The following is a 22,283-nucleotide window of genomic DNA, read 5'->3' on the forward strand; positions in this document are numbered from 1 at the left end:
ATTTAGTTATTGAGAGCTCAGTGTGTGCATAGCACTGTACTAAGCTCTTGGGAGTACAACACAACAATATAACAGACATATCCCTTGTCCACAATGAGCTTACAGTCTACCCCAGCAGCAGTGTGGCTCAATGGAAAGAGCACGGGTTTAGGAGTCTGAGGTCGTGGGTTCTAATTCTGACTCTGCCACTTGTCAGCTGTGTGACCTTGGGCAAACCACTTAACTTCTCTTTACTTCAGTTACCTCATCTGTAAAATGGGGATTAAGACTGTGAGCCCCACATGAGACAACCTGATTACCTTGTATCTACCTTAGTGCTTGGAACAGTGCTTGGCACACAAAAAGTGCTTAACAAATACCATAATAATAGTAATAATAACACCTGTGCCTAATCCCCACTACTATATCTGAGAACTGATGAATCTAGCTCTTCCCATCAGTCCCCCAGCTTGCATGTCCACAGCTCTAGGACATATCTTGGAGGGAAACAAAAGCCATGATAACAGTGAGAAAAGAGTACAACATTCTGCTACAGTGCACCACTGAGCTTTTCCCAGAGTTTCAATCAATCAGTCTGGCATTTATTGAGCACTTACTGTATGCAGAGCACTGTTCTACCCACCTGGGGGAATACAGAGTTGGCAGACATATTCTCTATCTGTAAGAATGTTTACAGTCTAGATGGGGAGACAGGCATTCATATAAATAAATTATGGACATGTACATAAGTGGTGTCGGGCTGAGGGTGGGGTGAAAAAGGGTACAAATCCAAGTGTGAGGGTGATGCAGAAGGAAGAGGGAGTAGGGGAAATAAGGGCTTAGTTGGGGAAGGTCTCTTGGAGGAGATGTGACTTCTGTAAGGCTTTGAAGGTGGGGAAAGTTAGTGGTCTGTCGGGTATAAAGGGGGAGGGAGTTCCAGGCCAGAGGGAGAATGGGACCGAGGGGTCAGCAGTGAGAGAGGTGAGATCGAGGTACAGAGAGTCGGTTGGTATTAGAGGAGTGAAATGAATGTGCTGGGCTGTAGTGGACAATCAGAAAGGTAAGATAGGAGGGAGCAAGATGATTGAATGCTTTAAAGCCAATGGTAAAGACTTTCTGTTTGATGTGGAGGTGGCTAGGCAACCACTGGTGATTCTTGAGAATGATGACTATGGTGTTTGTTAAGCTCTTACTACGTGCCAAGGACTGTTCTAACAGCTGGGGTAGATACAAGGTAATCAGGTTGTCCCATGTGGGGCTCACAGACTTAATCCTCATTTTACAGATGAGGTAACTGAGGCACAGAGAAGTTATATGACTTGCCCAGAGTTGTCACACAGCAGACAAGTGGTGGAGCTGAGTTTAGAACCCATAACCTTCTGATTCCCAGGCCAGTGTTCTATCCACCACACCATGCTGCTTCCCATCATAAACAGACACATTCCCTGAGCACGATGAGTTCACAGATAGAGCCACGTCAGCGGCCCGGGTCAGTAGTTGAAACCATGAGAGTGAATACATTCTCTGAGGGGATGGGTGTAGATGAAAAAAAGAAGTGAAACCGGAACTAAACCTTGAGGGACTCCCACAGTTAAGGGGTGGGAGGTGAAGGAGGAGCCGCAAAAGAGGCTGGGAATGAGTGGTGAGAGAGAGGAGAACCAGGAGGGGACAGTGAAGCTGAGGTTGGCTGACGTTTCCAGGAGAAGGGAATGGTACACAGTGTTGAAGGCAGTTGAGAGATCATGGAGGATTAGATTGAAGTAGAGGTCATTGGATTTGGCAAGAAGGAGGTCATTGGTGACCTTTGAGAGGGCAGTTTTGGTGGAGCCAAGGGGAGTGAAAGGGGTCAAGTTGAGAATTTGAGGGGCAGAAGTGGAGGCAGTTGGGGGTAGATGGCTCACTTAAGGGGTTTGGAGAATAATGTGAGCAAGGGGAGAGCCAAAAGCAGGATATAGTTAGGAAAGATTGGGAGAGAGTTGTGACCTGGGTTTAGAAAGCGAAGAAAGTAAATTTGTAAGCAGAGAACTGGTGGAGGGTCTGGAATCCAGTTTGGAGTTTTTTTGTTTGTTGCTAAGAAAATGGGTCATCATTGGAAGTTTTTAAGGAGCAGAGTGATATGTTCCACAATATGTGCATGGCCTAGTGGATAGAGCATAAGCCTGGGAGTCAGAAAAAGTCATAGGTTCTAATCCTGACTCCGCCACTCTGCTGTGTGACTTTGGGCAACTTAACTTCTCTGTGCCTAAATTTCCTCATCTGTAAAATGGGAATTGAGACTGTGAGCCCCAAGTGGGACAGGGACTGTGTCCAACCCAATTATCTCGTATCTATCCCTGGGCTTGGGAAAGTGCCTGGTACGTAGTAAGCACTTACCAAATACCAAAATTATTATTATTAGTAATAATAATAATTATTATTTTAGGAAGATGATCCAGGCAGCAGTTCGTAAAAGAGATCGAAGAGATGAGAGGATAATAAAAATAATAGTGTAATATTCTTTGTTCAATGCTTATGTGCTAAAAACTCTAGTAAGTGCTGGGATAGATACAACATAAGCAGACTGGACACAGAGTCCATGTTCCACAAAGTGCAGTTGAGAGATTAAGGAGGAGACCAAGTAAAACAGAACTGGTGGTGGGTCCTGATGTGAATTATCAGGAGTATCAAATGTCACACCTCTCGAGGTCATACCTGGAGAGTTTCCAGTACTCTATCAGTCTTGACTATGAGAGGGAGAGTCAAGCAGCAGCTGACCCATTCCATTCCTAGCTTGGGCAGTGGCTAGTGAGTGGAAGGCACTCTGCTACAAGTCAAAACTCACCCACGCTGGGCAGCAGCAGCACGGGAGCAAGTCGAGGGTAGAGACTCAGTTTACTGCGCGGAAAAAGGCAATGGTAAACCGCTTCCGTATTTTTACCAAGAAAACTCTATGGATCCACTATCAGAACAATTGCAGATGGAGGTGGGGCGTTCTGGGAGAGGTGTCCATGGCATCACTATGGGTCAGACACGACTCGACAGCATAAGACAACAACAATCAAATGCCATCTGATTTCAATTTGAGTTATTGTTTCTTATCTCCCATCATTTTAGTTGGTCTATTCTGGCCCCTCTCCAGGTTCTCTTAGGATCAATGGACCAGAGTCTGACACCCACCCCTCCACCCCCAGCCCGACTCCAACCCCCTTTTCCAGATACAGAATTGGTCCCCATTTCTTTTTGTTCTTGTCCTCTGTTTCACATGCTGGGGGGGGGGGGAGTGGAGTGGGAAGTTTAATCACCCCCCCGCCCCATCCTAGGGGACTCCCCGCCCCTGTCCTCTCCCCCTCCCTTCAGGCTTGCCTCTCCTCCTGCCTCCGGGACGTCTCCACCTGGATGTCGGCCCGCCACCTAAAACTCAACATGAGCAAGACTGAGCTTCTCATCTTCCCTCCCAAACCCGGTCCTCTCCCAGACTTCTCTATCACCGTGGATGGCACGACCATCCTTCCCGTCTCTCGGGCCTGCACAATCTCGGTGTCATCCTTGACTTGTCTCTCTCGTTCACCCCACACATCCTATCTGTTACCAAGACCTGCCGGTTTCACCTTTACAATATCGCCAAGATCTGCCCTTTCCTCTCCACCCAAACGGCTACCTTACTGCTACGGGCTCTCATTATATCCCGGCTAGACTACTGTGTCAGCCTTCTCTCTGACCTCCCTTCCTCCTCTCTCGCCCCGCTCCGGTCTATTCTTCACTCCGCTGCCCGGCTCATCTTCCTGCAGAAACGATCTGGGCATGTCACTCCCCTTCTTAAACAACTCCAGTGGTTGCCTATCAACCTCCGCTCCAAACAAAAACTCCTCACTCTAGGCTTCAAGGCTCTCCATCACCTTGCCCCTTCCTACCTCTCCTCCCTTCTTTCTACTGCCCACCCCGCACGCTCCGCTCCTCCGCCGCCCACCTCCTCGCCGTCCCTCGGTCTCGCCTATCCTGCCGTCGACCCCTGGGCCACGTCCTCTCACGGTCCTGGAACGCCCTCCCTCCTCACCTCCGCCAAACTGATTCTCTTCCCCTCTTCAAAACCCTACTTAAAACTCACCTCCTCCAAGAGGCCTTCCCAGACTGAGCTCCTCTTTTCCCTCTACTCTCTCTACCACCTCCCCTTCACCTCTCCGCAGCTAAACCCTCTTTTCCCCCTTTCCCTCTGCTCCTCCCCCTCTCCCTTCCCATCCCCTCAGCACTGTACTCGTCCGCTCAACTGTATATATTTCCATTACCCTATTTATTCTGTTAATAAAATGTACATCACCTTGATTCTATTTAGTTGCCATCGGTTTTTACGAGATGTTCTTCCCCTTGACTCTATTTATTGCCATCGTTCTCGTCTGTCCGTCTCCCCCGATTAGACCGTAAGCCCGTCAAACGGCAGGGACTGTCTCTATCTGTTGCCGACTTGTTCATTCCAAGCGCTTAGTACAGTGCTCTGCACATAGTAAGCGCTCAATAATTACTATTGAATGAATACCCCCGACCCAAGAGACATGGCCAGTCAGGAGATGGGATAACTTGGGAGGGGCTGCAGAGCTGGTGGATAAAATGCTGTCTATCCCAAGGGCCTACTCTGATCCAGGCAGCTGACTTGGCTCTATCTGTGAGCTCATCTTGCTCAGGGAATGTGTCTGTTTATGATGGGAAGCAGCATACTGTAGTGGATAGAGCATGGACCTGGGAGTCAGAAGGTTAAGGGTTCTAATCCCGGCTCCGCCACTTGTCTATGTGACCTTGGGCAAGTCCCTTCACTACCCGGTGCCTCAGGTACCTCATCTGTAAAATGGGGATTTAGATTATGAGCCTTATGTGGGACAGGAACTGTGTCCAACCCTATTTGCTTGTATCCACCCCAGCGCTTAGTACAGTGCCTGACACAGAGTAAAGGTTTAATAAATACCACAGTTTTTATTATTATGTGCTCTGCAAACAGTAAGGGCTCAATAAATAGGATTCACTGAATGAATGAATGGATGGGAGGGTTAGGGTCGGGCCCCTTTATGGAGGTGGTTGGGGTGGGACTAAGGAGGGGTAACTGCCCCAAGGTTATTTTTGGGGGGGGGAGGTGATGCTCACCCCAGGGCTCAGGAGGGGAGGGATTCGGTCTTCAAGGGGGTGGGGAGGGAGGAGGGTCTTGCAGAGGGAGGGGTGGGAGTGAGGGGGTCTTGCAGGGGGAGGGGTGGGAGTGAGGGGGTCTTGGAGGGGGTGGGGTGGGAGGGAGGGGGAATCTTGGAGGGGGTGGGGTGGGAGGGAGGGGGAATCTTACAGGGGATGGGGTGGAAGGGAGGGGGTCTTGCAAGGGGTGGGGTGGGAGGGAGGGGGTCTTGGAAGGTGTGGGGTGGAAGGGAGGGGGGTCTTGAAGGGGTGGGGTGGAAGGGAGGAGGGTCTTGAAGGGGGTGAGAGGGAGGGAGTTTTGTGTAGGGGGTGGGGTGGGAGGGAGGGGGTCTTGCAGGGGGTGGGGTGGAGGGAGAAGGGTCTTGAAGGGGGTGGAGTGTGAGGGAGGAGGGTCTTTGAGGGGTGGTGGTGGTGATGTGTCCTGCTGGGGAGAGGGGGAGGGGTGTCGGCCCCCTCCTCCCCGGGCCCGGCCCCTGCTCTACGTGACCAGCCTCACGTACCCCTCCCCACCGCCCCCGACCGCCTGGTCCCGGACCTTGTGGGTAGGGACTGTCTCTGTTTATTACCGTGTTGTACTCTCCCAAGCGCTTAGTCCAGTGCTCTGCACACAGTAAGCGCTCAATCGATACCACTGAATGCACGAATGAGTGGAAAAAAACAAAACGGGAGACACTCACCCCACTCCCCCGCCCCCCAAACCAGACCCACCCACCCACCGAGTTAGCTTGGCTGGCTGGCCGGGATTCATTCAATAGTGTTTACTGAGCGCTTACTGTGTGCAGAGCACTGTACTAAGCGCTTGGAATGTACAATTCGGCAACAGATAGAGACAATCCCTGCCCAATGACGGGCTCACAGTTTAATCGGATGGATCCCAGGACCCCCGCCGTCCCGTCCCGGGTTTGGGGGCTCCTCCATCGGACCCCCCAACACTGTCAGCCCGGTGTGGGCCGGGATTGCCTCTATTTATTGCTGAATCGTACTTTCCCAAGCGCTTAATCCACCGCTCTGCACCCAGGGAGCGCTCAATCAATACGATCGAATGACTGACCGATCCCGAGATGCATTCCAAGCGCTTAGCAGCGTGGCTCCGTGGAAAGAGCCCGGACTGGGGAGTCAGAGGTCATGGGTTCGAATTCTGGCTCTGCCACGTCAGCTGTGGGACTGCGGGCAAGTCACTTCACTTCTCTGGGCCTCAGTTACCTCATCTGTAAAATGGGGATTGAGACTGTGAGCCTCACGTGGGACAACCTGATGACCCTGTATCTACCCCAGCGTTTAGAACAGTGCTCTGCACATAGTCAGCGCTTAACAAATACCAACATCATTATTATTATTATTAGCCCAGTGCTTTGCACCCAGGGAGAGCTCAATCAATACGACCGAATGACTGACCGATCCGGAGATGCATTCCAAGCGTTTAGTCCAGTGTGCTGCACCTAGGGAGCGCTCAATCAATACGATCGAATGACTGATCGATCCGGGGATGCATTTATAGCACGTAGCCCAGCGCTCAGCACACAGTAAGCGCTCAATCGATGCCATCGAATGACTGCACAGAGTAAGGGCTCAATCGATACGATCGAATGACTGATCGATCCGGGGATGCATTCCAAGCCCTTAGCCCAGTGCTCTGCACAGAGTAAGCCCTCAATCGATACGATCGAATGACTGACCGATCCGGGGATGCATTCCAAGCGTTTAGGCCAGTCCTCTGCACAGAGTAAGGGCTCAATCGATACGATCGAATGACTGATCGATCCGGGGATGCATTCCAAGCGTTTAGCCCAGTCCTCTGCACAGAGTAAGGGCTCAATCGATACGATCGAATGACTGACCGATCCGGGGATGCATTCCAAGCGTTTAGCCCAGTCCTCTGCACAGAGTAAGCCCTCAATCGATACGATCGAATGACTGACCGATCCGGGGATGCATTCCAAGCGTTTAGCCCAGTCCTCTGCACAGAGTAAGGGCTCAATCGATACGATCGAATGACTGATCGATCCGGGGATGCATTCCAAGCCTTTAGCCCAGTGCTCTGCACAGAGTAAGCCCTCAATCGATACGATCGAATGACTGACCGATCCGGGGATGCATTCCAAGCGTTTAGCCCAGTCCTCTGCACAGAGTAAGGGCTCAATCGATACGATCGAATGACTGATCGATCCGGGGATGCATTCCAAGCCTTTAGCCCAGTGCTCTGCACAGAGTAAGCCCTCAATCGATACGATCGAATGACTGACCGATCCGGGGATGCATTCCAAGCGTTTAGCCCAGTCCTCTGCACAGAGTAAGGGCTCAATCGATACGATCGAATGACTGACCGATCCGGGGATGCACTCCAAGCGTTTAGCCCAGTGCTCTGCACAGAGTAAGGGCTCAATCGATACGATCGAATGACTGACCGATCCGGGGATGCACTCCAAGCCCTTAGCTCAGCGCTCTGCACCCCCTGCTTAGCTCAGCGCTCTGCTCTGAACGGGCGAAGGAATGATGCCCCTTCCTCCGGGCCGGTCCTGGTTTGCCGTTCCGGTTTTCCAGGATCCTCCTCCTCCTGCTCCCGGGAGGCCGGTGGGAAAGGGTCGGGAATGGGGAGGGGGAGAGCAGCCCCCGAGTTCTCGCGAGAAGTCCGGGGGGTGGGGGGTGGGTGGGGAGGGGGCGTGGGGAGCAGGGGCGTCCAAACCATCCCAGGGTCCGGGGCGTCCTCCTCCGTCCCTCCCGGGCCCGCCGAAGACCAGTCCTGGACGGCTCCGGGGCGAAGATGACGCAGGACCGGCCCCGGCCCAAGCCCCGGGCCACTGACCTCCTGCCTCTGCTGGCCCTGGCCACCCTCCTCCTGCCCTCCGGAGCCCAGAGCCCCGCAGCCCTCCCCGCAGGTGAGCCCCCCACCACCCCCACTCCCTCCATCCTGCGCCCCGACTCTACAGATGCCATTTCCACCCTCCTACTTGTTTTCTTTTGCGGTCGGTCTCCTCCCTTCCAGCCCGCGAGCCTGGTGTGGGGCAGGGATGGTCTCTATCTGTTGCCCGATTGGACTTTCCAAGCGCTTAGAACAGTGTTCCGCACACGGGAAACGCTCACTAAATGCGATCGAAGGAATGATTGACTGCCCTGGCCCCTCTCCGTGGCCTGGCCGCCCCCCTCCTTCGCCATCCCGCTTCTCGTTCATTCGGTCGTATTTATTGAGCGCTTACTATGTGCCGAGCGCCGTACTAAGCGTTTGGGATGTACGATAGAGACAATCCCTGCCCAGTGACGGGATCACAGTCAGGGCAGCGTCTTCTACTTTCCGCTGGGCGGTGGGACCCTCCGGCCCCCGGAATAATAATGTTGGTATTTGTTAAGCGCTTACTATGTGCAGAGCACTGTTCTAAGCGCTGGTAAACCCACTCTCCGCAGTCTTTCTCGACGTCCAGGCCGCCCCCCTGGGGGCACATTCCTCCCAACGCCCCAGGGATCCCCCGGACCCACCTCCACTACCAAACCATCATAACCCAGGGGTAGATTTCAGCCCAGCAGGCTCCTCTTGCCCCCCACCCACCATCCCCCATCCGGGTGGGGCTGTTGGCAGAGGCAGGCATCCCCCCTCCACACCGCCCTCTCCCCTGCCCAGGCCTAAAAGCCTCCCCTCCTCGGCCCTTGTTCGGAGTTTCTGGACAGAGGGGTGATAGCTGGTCCAAGAGGCGAAAGACAAAACTTTGTACATCCACCAGTTCAAAGAGCAGCCCAACGCGTGTTTGTCCAAACATTTCTGGTGCCACCCGAGTGGGGAAGAGCCTTGCGGAATCCCCAGTGCTTTGACTTTGAGCCGGAATAGTCGCCTGGCGTTAGATCATGCTTTTAAAATATCCTCCTGCTAGACCGATTTTTATTTCTCCTTTTAAATCTGGGAATACTCTTTGGCTCCTTGTCCCCTTCGCAGACCTTAATAGGGCCCCTGTCTGTTCTAGCTGGCTTTCAGTGTGGGGAAACCTCCGTCAGGGCTGAATTTAGTGACTACGGATGGCGTTGTGGCCTGGCTGGTTGGTGAGAGGAGGCTCAGCAAACCTAGACGGGGGAAACTGGTCATGAGTGAATTCACCAGTCCTATTTATTGAGCACTTACTGTGTGCAGAACACTGTACTAAAGTCTTAGGAAAGTCTTCTAGACTGTGAACCTGTTGTGGGCAGGGATTGTCTCTATCTGTTGCTGATTGTACTTTCCAAGCGCTCAGTACAGTGCTCAGCACACAGTAAGTGCTCAAGAAATACGATTGAATGAATACTGTATAACAGATGCATTCCCTGCCTACAACTCTCTAGACTCCAGTTATTTCAGGTTCTGCTAGCCTGAATGGGCAGCTTCTGTGGCGTCTTGGGGAGGAGAGGTGGGTTTTTACGTGTGTGTGTGTGTGTGTGTTTAGGCTGTTTGGGAACAGAGAATTTCATGAATTCTTTGGGTCCCTCAAATATAAACTGAGTTTCTGAGTCTGGACAACTGTGTTTCTTCACCTGGATCTGTTTATGCCAACCAACAATGTGTTTGTAAAAGCCTGAAGTCCACATGAAGCTCAGTTGTTGATCTGTTCGTTTTAATAGTGAAATTTCTTTAGATTATAAAGCACGTGGGAAAGATGGCAGATGATAATAATGTTGGTATTTGTTAAGCACTTACTATGTGCAAAGCACTGTTCTAAGCTCTGGGGGGATACAAGGTGATCAGGTTGTCCCACATGGGGCTCACAGTTTTATTCCCCATTTTACAGATGAAGTAACTGAGCCACAGAGAAGTGAAGTGACATGCCCAAAGTCACACAGCTGGCAAGCGGCGGAGCCAGGATTAGAAACCATGACCTCTGACTCCCAAGCCTGCGCTGTTTCCACTGAGCCACGCTGCTTCTCGATGGCAGGTGGGGCTGATGTGTTGAAAAAAATAGTTTGTTTTAATGGTGGATTGGAATGTAGCTCAATTTTCATAGGTCATTGTAATAATACTACTTACTGAACACCTAAGAGCAATGCACTGTAGAACCACTTGGTTAGCTTCAGTGGCTCTGTTCGTAGACCTTATTTGGGGCACAGTCCTGGCTTTGAGTTTCACTGTGTTGCCCAAGAAATGTGTCTTGTGTGTGGGATCAGAGTAAAGGAATATCAATGATGAGGCTTGTTAAAATCTGGAGAATATTAGGAACCCCCTGGGATAATGCAATGAATTGATACAGAATCTGATCTGAAAACCCAGAGGACACCCCGATCCATAAGCAAGGGAATTGGTGGATTAGCCGTCATGTACTTCTGATGAGGCGGTCACTCGGCCTGTAGGACTGGGCTTATTAATGGTGTTGGCTAAAGTGGAGTTTGACCCTCAAAGGGTGAAACTGGTGAGAAGTCAGACTGCCCTATGTCTGAGCTGGCAAGGGGATTGTGGGCCGAAGCCAGGATATAGAAGAGGGGGGCTGGGCCAGTAGGCAGGCAGTGCTGGTGGAGGGAATCTGGGGCTCCTTAAAGTCCTCGGACGGCCCTCGGACGGCCCCTCTCTTTCCTGGAATTTTGATAATGTTCCCCTGGTCAGGGAGGGAGATGAACAAGTTTGGAGAAACACTTGGAAGAGCAAACTACTTTGCTGGCTCCTGACACTGATCACTGCTCTTGTTTCCTTCTCGCTCCATCAGGAATGGACATCTCATGCTTAATTGCAGTCTGAGGCGAAACAGCAGGAAGATGGGAAGTGGGGAAGAGGTAGTTTAGAAATTTTTGAGCCCCCTGTCCGGCAGAGCTCTGCCACGGCTGCAGCTGGCCCAGAGCCAAATAACAGGGGTCAGACTGGACTCAGATACCTTTCAAAGCAGGGGGAAGAGACGTAGTACAGATTTTCCTGTGATGTTGTTTGATCTTGGAACTCATTTATCTGCCGAGGCTATTGCAGTTGTGACTGTCATTCATTCGAAAGTATTTATTGAGTGCTTACTATGTGCAGAGCACTGTACTAAGCGCTTGGAATGTACAGTTCGGCAACATATAGAGACAACCGTGTCATGGACCACCTCCACCTAGCAGCCAGTTAGGGGGCCTCCCTTCCTTTAAATGTCAGCATGCTGGCCTTGCTGGCAAGGCACATCCTGCTGTGTTTGAGGCTTCTGACGGGCCAGATTCTGAACATTTTCCTGACAGCAAGCCTTAAGAATTTATATCTCGTGGCTCCTAGTCTAATACTCATCCTTTCCCTTTCCCTTGAAAGTGGCCTCACCAGCTGCCACACCTGAGCTGGGACAGACGTTGAACCACACCTTCCTTCCTCACCCCTTCACCTGGGCTCTCCTTCTCTCAGAGTCTGAGTGTCCTAGACTCGATGCTGTTAGAAGCAGCGTGGCTTAGTGGATAGAGCCCATGCCTTAGAGTCAGAAGGACCAGGGTTCTATTCCTGCCTCTGTCACTTGTCTGCTGTGTGACCTTGGGCAATTCGCTTCAATTCTCTGGGCCTAAGTTACCTCATCTGTAAAATGGGGATTAAGAGTGCGAATCCCATGTAGGACAGGGATTGTGTCCAACTTGACTAACTTGTATCTACCTCAGCCCTTAGAACAGTGCTTGGTACCTAGTAAGCGCTTAAAAGTACCATTATTATTGTTATTGTCCAAACCCTGCCTCGGCTCCACACCCATGGCACACTGTAGCTCCTCGACCTTGGATAGGGTGTAGCCAGTTTTCCACTACTTCCTCTTGGAGCCTTCTCTCGGACAGGCTTCTGGGCCTGGGGGTGGTCTGAGTTGGACCTGCTCTGTCTGAGGAGGAAGCTGGAGACCCAAAGCACCACAGGACCCATTGTCCCAGTCTGGCTCAGCCAGCAATTTGGAAACAGGGCGAAGATTCAATCCTCATTCGTGGTCCTTCCTTGCCAGCTGCTCCTCCTCCAGGAAACAGAAAGGGCCAGGTCCTGCAGAGCTGGCAAGAAGCTCCTTGAAGTGCTCAATAAATACAGTTGATTGATTTAAAAGCAGTGCCAAAGACAAGAGTCGTTTTCCCTGTTCCTGGGGCTTTGACAAGGGATCTCTCCCTGGCCCTCTCCATGCGTGCAGAGCAGAGAAGCTAGGTGGAGAGATTTCCAGGTGAGGTGTCCTAGAGTCATCCCTGACACTGGTATAGCTGTCACGTGATGCCTGTGTATACTTTCTGTTGGAACAAGTCCGAGGTGAGCTGGCACAGATGGTAGTAGTCTGGCTCTGCAGAATATGTGGAGGTCTGTTACCCATTTTGATTTCTATCACCAGTGTGGTGAATTTCTGCCATCGATGCTTCCCTGTATCAATCATCTTCTGAAAAGTGGCATAGTGAAAGTATACTGTTCACCTACCTTGGCATTTCACTGTTGGAATTAAATGTGTATCACCTGGAGGTCAATCAATCGAACAGTGGTATCTATTGAACATAATAATAATAATAATGTTGGTATTTATTAAGCGCTTACTATGTGCCGAGCACTGTTCTAAGCGCTGGGGTAGACACAAGGGAATCAGGTTGTCCCACGTGGGGCTCACAGTCTCAATCCCCATTTTACAGATGAGGTAACTGAGGCACAGAGAAGTCAAATGACTTGCCCACAGTCACACAGCTGACAAGTGGCGGAGCACACATATACTGTGTGCAGAACACTGCACTAAGCGCTTGGCAGAGTACAGTATCACAGAATCGGTGAACGTTTTCTCTGCCCACGAGGAGCTTTCCATCTAAGTGTTATACACATTATACCTTCATATGCCTTTGGGTGTGTGTGAGTTGATCTGGATTAATTGAGGCAAAGAGTGGTTGAGGTCATTGAAACCTCCTCCCAGGAGCCCATCTGATAGGCCACAGATGAGTGAGAAAATGGTTATGCCCTCAACTGCTCTATGGCAGTGCTCCCTGCCCCACCCTGTCAGTCAGTCAGTCATATTTACTGAACACTTACTGTGTGCAGAGCACTGTACTAAGCGATCGGAAGGGTACAGTATAACAATATTCCCTGCCCACAGCGAGTTTGCAGTCTTGAGGGTGTCAGTCAGCCTATTGTATTTATTGAGTACTTACTGTGTTCAGATCACTGTACTAAACACTTGGGGGAATACAATTTAGCAATATAACAATATAATCTGCAGACCCGGCTGGGGTAAGTAACCAATTAGTCACATAACAGGAAGTAGTGTGGCCTAATGGAAAGAGCCTGGGCCTGGTAGTCAGAGGACCTGGGTTCTAATCCCCACTCCACCACTTGTCTCCTGTAGGACCTTGGGCATGTAACAACTTCCCTGGGCCTCAATTTTCTCTTCTGTAAAAGGAGGATTAAATCCTACTTCCTCCTACTTAGACTGTGAGCCCCGTGTGGGACAGGGATTTTGTCCAACTTGAATATTTTGTTTCTACCTCAGCACTTAGAACAATGCTTGGCAAACAGTAAGTGTTTCACAAATCTTGTTTTATGCCATCGAGTCATTTCCGACTTAAAGCGACACGACGGACACATCTCTGCCCGAACACCCCGCTCTCCATCTGCAGTCATTCTGGTAGTGGATCCAGAGAGTTTTCTTGGTCAAAATATGGAAGTGCTTTACCACTGCCTCCCTTCCGCACAGTAAATTTGAGTCTCTGCCCTCGACTCTCTCCCATGCAACTGCTGCCCAGAACAGGTGAGTCAGCCTGTAGCAAATTGTCTTCCACTCGCTAGCCACTGGCCAAGTTAGGAATGGAATGGGTATGCTTCTGCTTCACTTTCCCTCCCTTAGTAGAGTACTGGAGACTCTCCAGGTGCCACCCTGAGGGGTCTTCACAAGTACTATTGTTATTATTGTTGTTTTTATTTTGACTGGAGGTCACAGAATCACTGGGCTAGGATCTATCTTGTATTGTTCTCATTGTTGTAATTGTTGTTATACTTCCCTTAATCACAGATAGCTATAACCACTTTATCTTAAAAACAAATACTATAAAAGGAGGTAAGCTTGATCAAAAGCATTACTCATAGTTAAACAATGACTTGTGAAGGAAAATTAGGCCCCACAAGGGACCTCTCTCTGAATTTGGTTAAATAGCCTATGAGTTTAAAACAACTTGTAAAGTTTTTAAATACATACGGAAGAGACCAGTTTTATATAAATAATGAAGGGCATGGAAGAAATCTTCACTTCAAATACAAACAGGCCTTTGAGTAGCCATCCGTCTGGTTTTATACCACTAGTCTGACTTTTGGTCTCTCTCCTGTCTGGTATGGAGACCTTTATGTCTGGTATTTTATTTAGTTGCACAGGCTCCCTTTTATTCCTGCTGCTGAGTTACCCGTTTTTGGCAGGGGCACCCATAGTCTCAGGGATCTGAGTGGGGAAGCTCAAGGTTTTGGAGCAAGTGGAATGTGTGGGGTCAGTGGTCCCTCCAGAGAAACACAGATTGTCACAACAAGCAGCACCTAGGATATGAATTTAGAAAAAAAAAAAAGATATTTTCAGCTTTACAGCACATGAGTTTCAGCTTTACAGTTTGACTTTAACTTCTCCTATGTTGCTAAATCTGGGAGCATGTATGGCCAGCTTGTGTTTTTATGGGAAATAAGGAAACCTGCATGTATGGCAATTTTGTGTTTTTATGGGAAATGAGGATACATTTTTAGAAACCAGTATGGACAATAGAGAGGGGTGGATAGAAAATTTAAGAGGATGGGAGAGACCAAGGAGTGGTGAATCCATCAATCCGCGGTGTTTACTGAGATTTATTGTGTGCAGAGCACTGAATTAAGCCCTTAGGGGAGGATTTTTGAACAGCAGGCAGTTTCACTAGGGTGGCTCCACTTGTCCCTTTTACTTTCAGTGAGGGAAATTTGGCTCTGCAACAGAGGATTCCTCTATGACACATTATTAATATAGTGTTATTTTTCCACTGTACGCGAGTACACAATTTTGGATAGTTTTGGTTAAAATAGGGTATTAGATCTTTGTCGGGAACCAATTCCCCCCATTTTATAACACTTTTCCTAAAAGAATATTAGTTCTGAGTCACAGTGTTTCAATAAGAGGTGGTTTTCAACAATATCATAAATCTGAGGACTGCTGGGAAACTATTTCTTACACATTAGTCAGAGAAATTTGTTTTTTGTGTGTAGAATAACTCTGATGCTAAAATATATAGTTTTACCAATTCAGAGGGAAAGGTTTACAGATTTGGTAATGAGGCAGAATGGACTTATTCATGTTTTGAGCAGAAATTACAGAAGCTTGCTGGAGTAAAATCGGCTAGTATTTACTTCAGGTAACTGGAAGATGAATAATGGGAAACTGATATTTTGCACCCTGAATTCATTTTGCACTGTGAGTGAAGAAAGGTTTTGGAAAATTGGTAGGGAGGAAATCTCTTTGCATTGCACAATCTTTTGCAGAATATTTTAATAATTCCTAGAATTGCTAGAATCTTAAAAAGTTTACTTTCCCCAGAACTGGGACTGAATTATTCCTATGAGAGATTAAGATACTGGTAAGGACAGTATAAGATTTCTTCTCTTTAGGGGAGAAAATCATTATTGTCAAATTATAGAAGTAAAAAATGAAATCTGTCTTTCACCACTCTTTGTTTATGATTCACATTCATTTGCACCATGGCCTAATGGAAAGAGCAAGGACCTGGTAGTCAGAGGAGCTGGGTTCTAATCCTGCCTCTGCCACATATCTACTAAATGATCTGGGACAAGTCGCTCAACTTCTCTGTGCTTCACTTCCCTCAAATGTAAAATGGGGATTCAATACTGTACTCCCTCCTACTTAGACTGTAAGTCGCCTGTGAGAAAGGGACTGTTTATTATTTTTATCTTGCATTTTACCCTAGTGTTTAGTACAGTGCCTGGTAAATAGTAACTTCTTAACAAATGCCACTATTATTTTTTATTTTACTATTCATTCATCTGTGCTCCTGAATGATGTTTTAGCAGTTTTTCAAGTTTTTGACCCTGGATAAAAATGACTTAGCAGTGCACAGAAAGGAGAATGATCTTCATGCAGGATAAGATATTTCCAGCTGTTGTAGTTTGACTAGTTTACAAATTTCATCTTTCAGCAGGAGCATACCTCTGTCACTTTAAGGCCTTGTTCTGTTCAGAGATTAGTTTCGTTGGACTTCACCCCTTCAGTCCTTCACCTAAGCCTACAGGTCCAAAATGAAACAGAAGCTGTAACTTGAATGACTCCTTCTGACAACCCTCTAATGGGGCCAGTTTCATACTAGTGGTACTAGTGTTATTGTGTCTCAACATTGTAGACACCCCTTAAATATTGCCAGAGTTTTATCCTTGTTTCAACCAGACCATGGATTTTCAAATTGGTTAGTTGGATTTCCTTTTCTCTTTTATGTCTTTGTTGTTTTATTTGGCAGGTTTCCTGCTGTTCTGTGTATCTCTTTTTATATTTACATTTGAAGTAAATGTTCCAGATATTTTTCTTGTAATTTTATTTTGGTGGGTTTTTTTTTATTTTGTTATTCTAAGGACTATTAGTGATAAACTGAGTTGTTTCTTAGATGATAAATACACTTTTCTGAGGAAAAGTTTTATATGGTAGTACTAGTATTAAGTTCCTCTCAGAGGCGCACCTGGAGAGTTTCCAGTACTCTACCAGTCTCCACTACGGGAAGGAGAGTCAAGCAGAGGCATATCCTTGCCATTCCTACCTTGGGCAGTGGCTAGTGAGTGGAAGGTAATCTGCTACAGGTCAAAACTAACCTATGCTGGGCAGCAGCGGCATGGGAGAGAGTCAAGGGCGGGGACTAAAGTTTACTGCATGGAAGGAGGCAGTGGTAAACCACTTCCGTATTTTTACTAAGAAAACTATGGATACATTATCTGAATGATTGCAGATGGAGGTAGCGCATTCTGCAAAGATGTGTCCATGGAGTTGCTATGGGTCGGCCATGACTCGACCTCATAAGACAAAACGAATATTAAGCATTTACTGTGTGCAGAACACTGGGAAAGAATATACAATGATCCCTGGCCCTCAGGAGGCTTAAAATCTAAAAATATAATGGAAGAGAAGTGACTGGTGACAGATACGTAAGAAGAGATGAAACAAAGCATTGCAGCATGGGCGGGTACATAAAACAAATACAAAAATCAGTAGGGTGCTGTGGCTAGAAGAGCAGAATTTCAGGCTCTTTGTGGTTCAGAGTCCACAGTAATAACTGTGGCCAGGGTGAACATCTCAGCATCCGATTGAGATTTTATGGAGGTGTCCCCAAGCTGCGGCTGTTTCTCCCACCGGGATGGTGCAGTAGGTTGGGATGGTGACTCCTTGGTGTTGTTGAGGAGAGCCAGGATGGGGACCCGCGAAGGCAGTGTAGAGGTTCAGTAGAGGAGGAAGCAGCGGGGCCTCATGGATAGAACCCAGGTCTGAGAGTCAGAGGTTCCCCCCCTTGTCTGCTGTGTGACCTTGGTCAAGTCACTTGACTTCTCTGTACCTTTGTTCCCTCATCTGCAAAATGGGGTTTCAATTCCTGTTCTTCCTCTTAGACTGTGAACCTCATATGGGACCTGATTAACTTGTATCTGCCCCAGCACTTAGAACAGTACTTAGCACATAGTAAGCGCTTAATGAATACCATTATTATTACTATTATTACTACAAGTATAATTAATCATAGGAAGCTGAGGGCCCTGCATGGCCCAATGGGAAGGTTTGAGCCTGTTGTGGGTGGGGATTGTCTCTCTTTGTTGCTGAATTGTACTTTCCAAGTGCTTAGTACAGTGCTCTGCACACATTAAGTGCTCAATAAATACAATTGAATGAATGAATAAATGAAGGTGGGCAAAGTCCCAGGTGACTCGCTTGGCCGTCTGGGTGAAGAAAAAGCAGAGTAGTACACAATTCTGCAGCTTAAATCCTCATGGCCTAATGTGCGTAGGACATGTCGGGAGTAGGGACCTTGGGGATTTCAGGTGATGGATTTACTTGGCTATTGGATGGAGAGAGTGCCGAGCTGTTCTTGGGAGGGTCACTTACTCACAGCATCAGCAGCAGCAGTATGGATAAGTGCCTACTAAGCCACATAGCCTACTAGATAGGGTCCAGGCCTACGAGTCAGAAGGACCTGGGTTCTAATCCCAGATCTGCCACTCGTCTGCTGTGTGACCCTGGACAAGTCAGATTTCTTCTCTGTGCCTCAGTTATCTCATCTGTAAAGTAGGGATTAAGACTGGGAGACCCATGTGGGACAGGGACTCTGTGCAACCTGATTTGCTTGTGTCCACCCCAGCACTTAGTACAATGCTGGGAACATAGTACTCTAGAAATATCACAGTAACCACAGTACACTATTATTATTACAACAGTCATGCTATTAAACACTTTGAAAGTTTAAAACAAGCAAGTGACACATTGACTGTCCACATAGCTCCTGTTCACTATCCACATTTATTCAATCAATTAATCAGTGGTATTTATTGAGCATTCATTGTGTGTAGAGTACTGTACGAAGCACTTGGGAGAGTACAATATAACAGTAGAACTGTTTCCTGCCCAGAATGAGCTTACAGTATAGAGGGAGAGACAGACTTTACTATTAATCAACAAATTATGGATATATATGCATCCGCCTCTTGTCTGCTGTGTGACCTTGGGCAAGTCACTTCACTTCTCTATGCCTCAGTTGCCTCATCTGCAAAATGGGGATTGAGACTATGAGCCCCACGAGGGACAGGGATTGTGTCTACCTGATTTGCTTGCATCCACCCCAACACTTAGTACAGTGCCTAGAACATAGTAAGAGCTTAAGAAATACCATAATTATTATTAATTACTTTTAATTATTATAAGTGCTATGGCCTGAGGGAAAGGTGAATAAGGTAAAAATTCAAATGCAAGGGCAACACAGAAGGAAGTGGGAGATGAGGAATGAGGGCTTAGGTAAGGTCTCTTAGGGGAGATGTGCCTTCAGTAAGGCTTTGAAAGTGGAGACAGTGATGAGCTATCAGAGGATATGATTACCTTATAGCTACCCAAGTGTACCGGGAGGGACCGGAGCCTGTGTAGACTGCCTGTTCCCCATATATCAATTGTAACGGAATACCGAAGAAAGAGGCGGATAAGTCCAGTTTGACGGTTTATTTAGAGTAGAATGCGGTGGGGCTTACCTACAGAACAGTCCGTGGAGGCCGGCAGACTTGGAGAGATCACACTGCACCGTCCCCTCACACGCACTGCCTTATATCCCCTCTGGTGTGCCAAGAACAAGGGAGCCCTGTTCGGGGGGGGGGGGGGGGGGGCAAAGGGCACCTGGCTCAATGCTCCCTTTCAGATATCCCTGGGGCCCCAAGGTTCGCGAGGCAGTATGTCCTTGGCGGTCGTTCACCGTACGGTCTTGTTACTGCTGTGGCGCCTCCTTCCTCCGGCAGATCCGTCTTCCTCCCGCCCGGGGTTGGCGCTACACCGGTGTTGTGCAATTAACGAGACAGGATTGGGTGGGGGTTGGCTTTGACTCTGCTAGCCCAAATGTTTCCCATGGAGTCTGACCATACACTCCACCCCTTCAAGGACATCACCTGAACAATACTAACGCATTCCCTTCTTCTGCAAAGATCCTTTATCGCATGCCCAGGGGTAAATAAATGCTAACTAAAATAAGGGATCAGCAGCTCTGTTCATTCCTGCAGAGGTCGTCTGGAACGTGATGCCGCAGCAGCAATATATCCCGCAGCATACTAGAAGCAAGAATAGTATTAAAATGATTATTGTGAAGAACAAAGTACACCAATGAGCAAGCAAATTCGTTAGCCATGTGGTGAATGAATCATTCTTTCCAATTTCCGCAATTTCCCCTCTCGCCTGATTCACCTGGGCTAACGCGGTGTGACATTTTGGGTATTATCTGGGATGCATATACAGCACTCTGGCCCAATCAGGGCACAGGGCCTCCTTGAGCTACAGTTAAAATATCCAGTGCCATCCGATTCTGGAGGACAACCCATCTGTGTACCAGGACTCCTGTGGGATTGGCCCAACCCCTTCTTGAATATTGTCTGGCCCCTGGGGGTGGGTCGGAAATATGGCCCATATCCGACAAGTAAGTCACTGGCCCTACTAGGGCATGCAACTCGGCCTTTATGGGACTGGCTGAGAAGGTTGCCAGTTGCTGCAGATCCGCATGCCATTTGCACAGGGTAGGCATCTGTGCCATGGCCAACTTCGGTCGGTCAAACAGTCCCTTGATCCACCCCTTGATGGGATACGTGGTCCGCACCACGACGGGGACCATATTCATAAGGGGCTCTACCTGTTGAATTGTTGTTCAATGGGTGACTACCTGCTTTCTGCCCCCTTCCTTAGTTGGGACCAGAATCTGATCGGGACGGTGGCTCCTGCCTGCTGCTGCCACAGGCCCCACCCGAACCCATCCGAGTTAACGCTGACATCCAGCGTCATGGGGGTCAGGGACTCTGGAGCCTACAGCGCCTGAGCTTGCCCAGCCTACAGTTTGGCCTTCTTGAGCGCCTCCTGAGCATCTACTGTCCAATTCCAACCTGCCCGCTTTTGTACCAAGCGGTAAAATGGCTGCAGGCACTGGGCTAGGTGAGGAATATATGATCTCCAGTATCCCACCAGGCCCAGGAACCCCTGCAATTCCTTAACACTATGCGGGGGCCCTTGTGCACGTATCTTATCTACAGTCGCCTCTGGCATTAGGCGGCTCTTACCCGACCAGGTGACCCCCAAGAATTGGACCACCGATGCTGGTCCCTGCACCTTGTTGGGTTTATCGCCCATCCTCGTTCCTGGAGGTGCTCTATCAGTATCTTCAGGCAGGCTTGCAAGGCAGTGGCATCCGAACCAGTTTGCATAACATTGTCAATATAATGAAACCAAGTGATTCCCTCTGGGAGAGCGGGCCCCTTCTTCAGATCGCACGCTATCAGCCCATGGCAGAAAGACTGCTGTCTTTCCCAGGTGAATGCGAATTGATCCTGCACAGTTGCCCGAATGGCCATACTAAAAAATGCGTTAGCAAGATCCAGCACCACATGAGTGGTTCCCAGGTTTAGCACCACATCCTCCAGTATGTTCACGATGCTCGGCACTGACTAGTGCATCTCCGGTACCACCTCAGTTCCCGGTAATCTACTGTCATATGCCATGACCTGTTCCTTTTTTGGACCGGCCACACAGGGCTATTAAAAGGAGACTGTGCGGGCCGTATGATCCCTGTCTCCTCTAACACCCTTACTGTCTTTGAGAAATCCTCCTTCCTGCTGGGGATCCGTTACTGCCGGGTATTGACTACTCGACGGGGCGCTGGGAGCCATACAGGTTCCCATTTCTCACTCCCTCTCAGTACCGCCTTTAATCACTCGCACTCGCAAGCGGAACTCCCTGGCGGTATTCTGTAGAGTCCTCCTGCGAGAATATCTACCCCTAATATGTTTTCTGGTTCAGGGGATATATACACTACATATTCCTTAGGAGGGGTCTGCCCCACCGCTCATCCACAGTGGGGTTCATTTTACTCGGATCCCCTTATCCCCATAGCCATCAATAGTCACCAGGATCCCGAGTGTCGCTCCGGGTTTCCATGTATGAGGGTACATTCTGCCCCAGTGTCCACCAGAGCCCATGTCTGCTCCTGGTTATGGGGTCTCCAAAGGATGGTCAGGGCAACATGGGACCTCTGGTCACCCTCAATGGCCTGTACCCTGGGGCGACCTCAGCCCCACCCCTAGTCTAGGGGGGCTGGTGCCACCCAACCATCATCCATTTCCTCTATGATCTCCCTTTTGGATTTGCGGCTACCCTCTGTTTCCTCCCAGGGAGGGGCAGTCGGGATCCTGCGGAACTGCTGTTCAGGTCTTAAGTCCTTCCATAGCTTTATGAGAACCACATTTGGTTGTCCGTCAATCTGTGCTTTATCTATCCCTGCTTGCACCAGATCTTACCATACTTACTTACATGTCACGTGGTCAGGATCCCGTCCCCCGGAGCGCTTGACACCTGACCGGTTCCCGCCTGACCCGGCCCTATCTGCCGACTTATCCTGTGTCACAAAGCGCACTCGGTCACAGCCCTTTTCTGTCTCCCCTAGGTTGGCTATTGCTTCCCCCATGTCTTGTCCCACCATGGGGCTCAGCAAGGATATGAGGGACCCGTGCCATTCCTGCGAGTCAATTGACAAAAGCTTATTCTTCA

At 49.0% G+C, this 22,283-nt stretch overlaps 1 protein-coding gene and 1 non-coding gene across 3 annotated transcripts in view; both read left to right on the forward strand.

The window, feature by feature from the left end:
- The first annotated feature begins 2,652 nt into the window (after positions 1 to 2,652).
- On the forward strand, positions 2,653 to 2,790 carry LOC114816967. The gene has a single exon (XR_003764784.1). It is a non-coding gene; the product is annotated as a small nucleolar RNA SNORA7 (small nucleolar RNA).
- Positions 2,791 to 7,805: 5,015 nt separating this feature from the next.
- The window catches only part of PLOD2 (procollagen-lysine,2-oxoglutarate 5-dioxygenase 2), a 113,882-nt gene continuing 99,404 nt past the window's right edge, over positions 7,806 to 22,283 (forward strand). For both annotated transcript variants that reach the window (XM_029068137.1, XM_029068138.1), the window contains exon 1: positions 7,806 to 8,003. In XM_029068137.1, coding sequence (XP_028923970.1) covers positions 7,889 to 8,003 — 115 coding nt within the window. In that variant the 5' untranslated portion in view covers positions 7,806 to 7,888. The remainder of the gene's footprint in view (positions 8,004 to 22,283) is intronic.

This window comes from Ornithorhynchus anatinus, chromosome 1 (assembly GCF_004115215.2).
Source record: "Ornithorhynchus anatinus isolate Pmale09 chromosome 1, mOrnAna1.pri.v4, whole genome shotgun sequence".
Classification (NCBI taxonomy): domain Eukaryota; kingdom Metazoa; phylum Chordata; class Mammalia; order Monotremata; family Ornithorhynchidae; genus Ornithorhynchus; species Ornithorhynchus anatinus.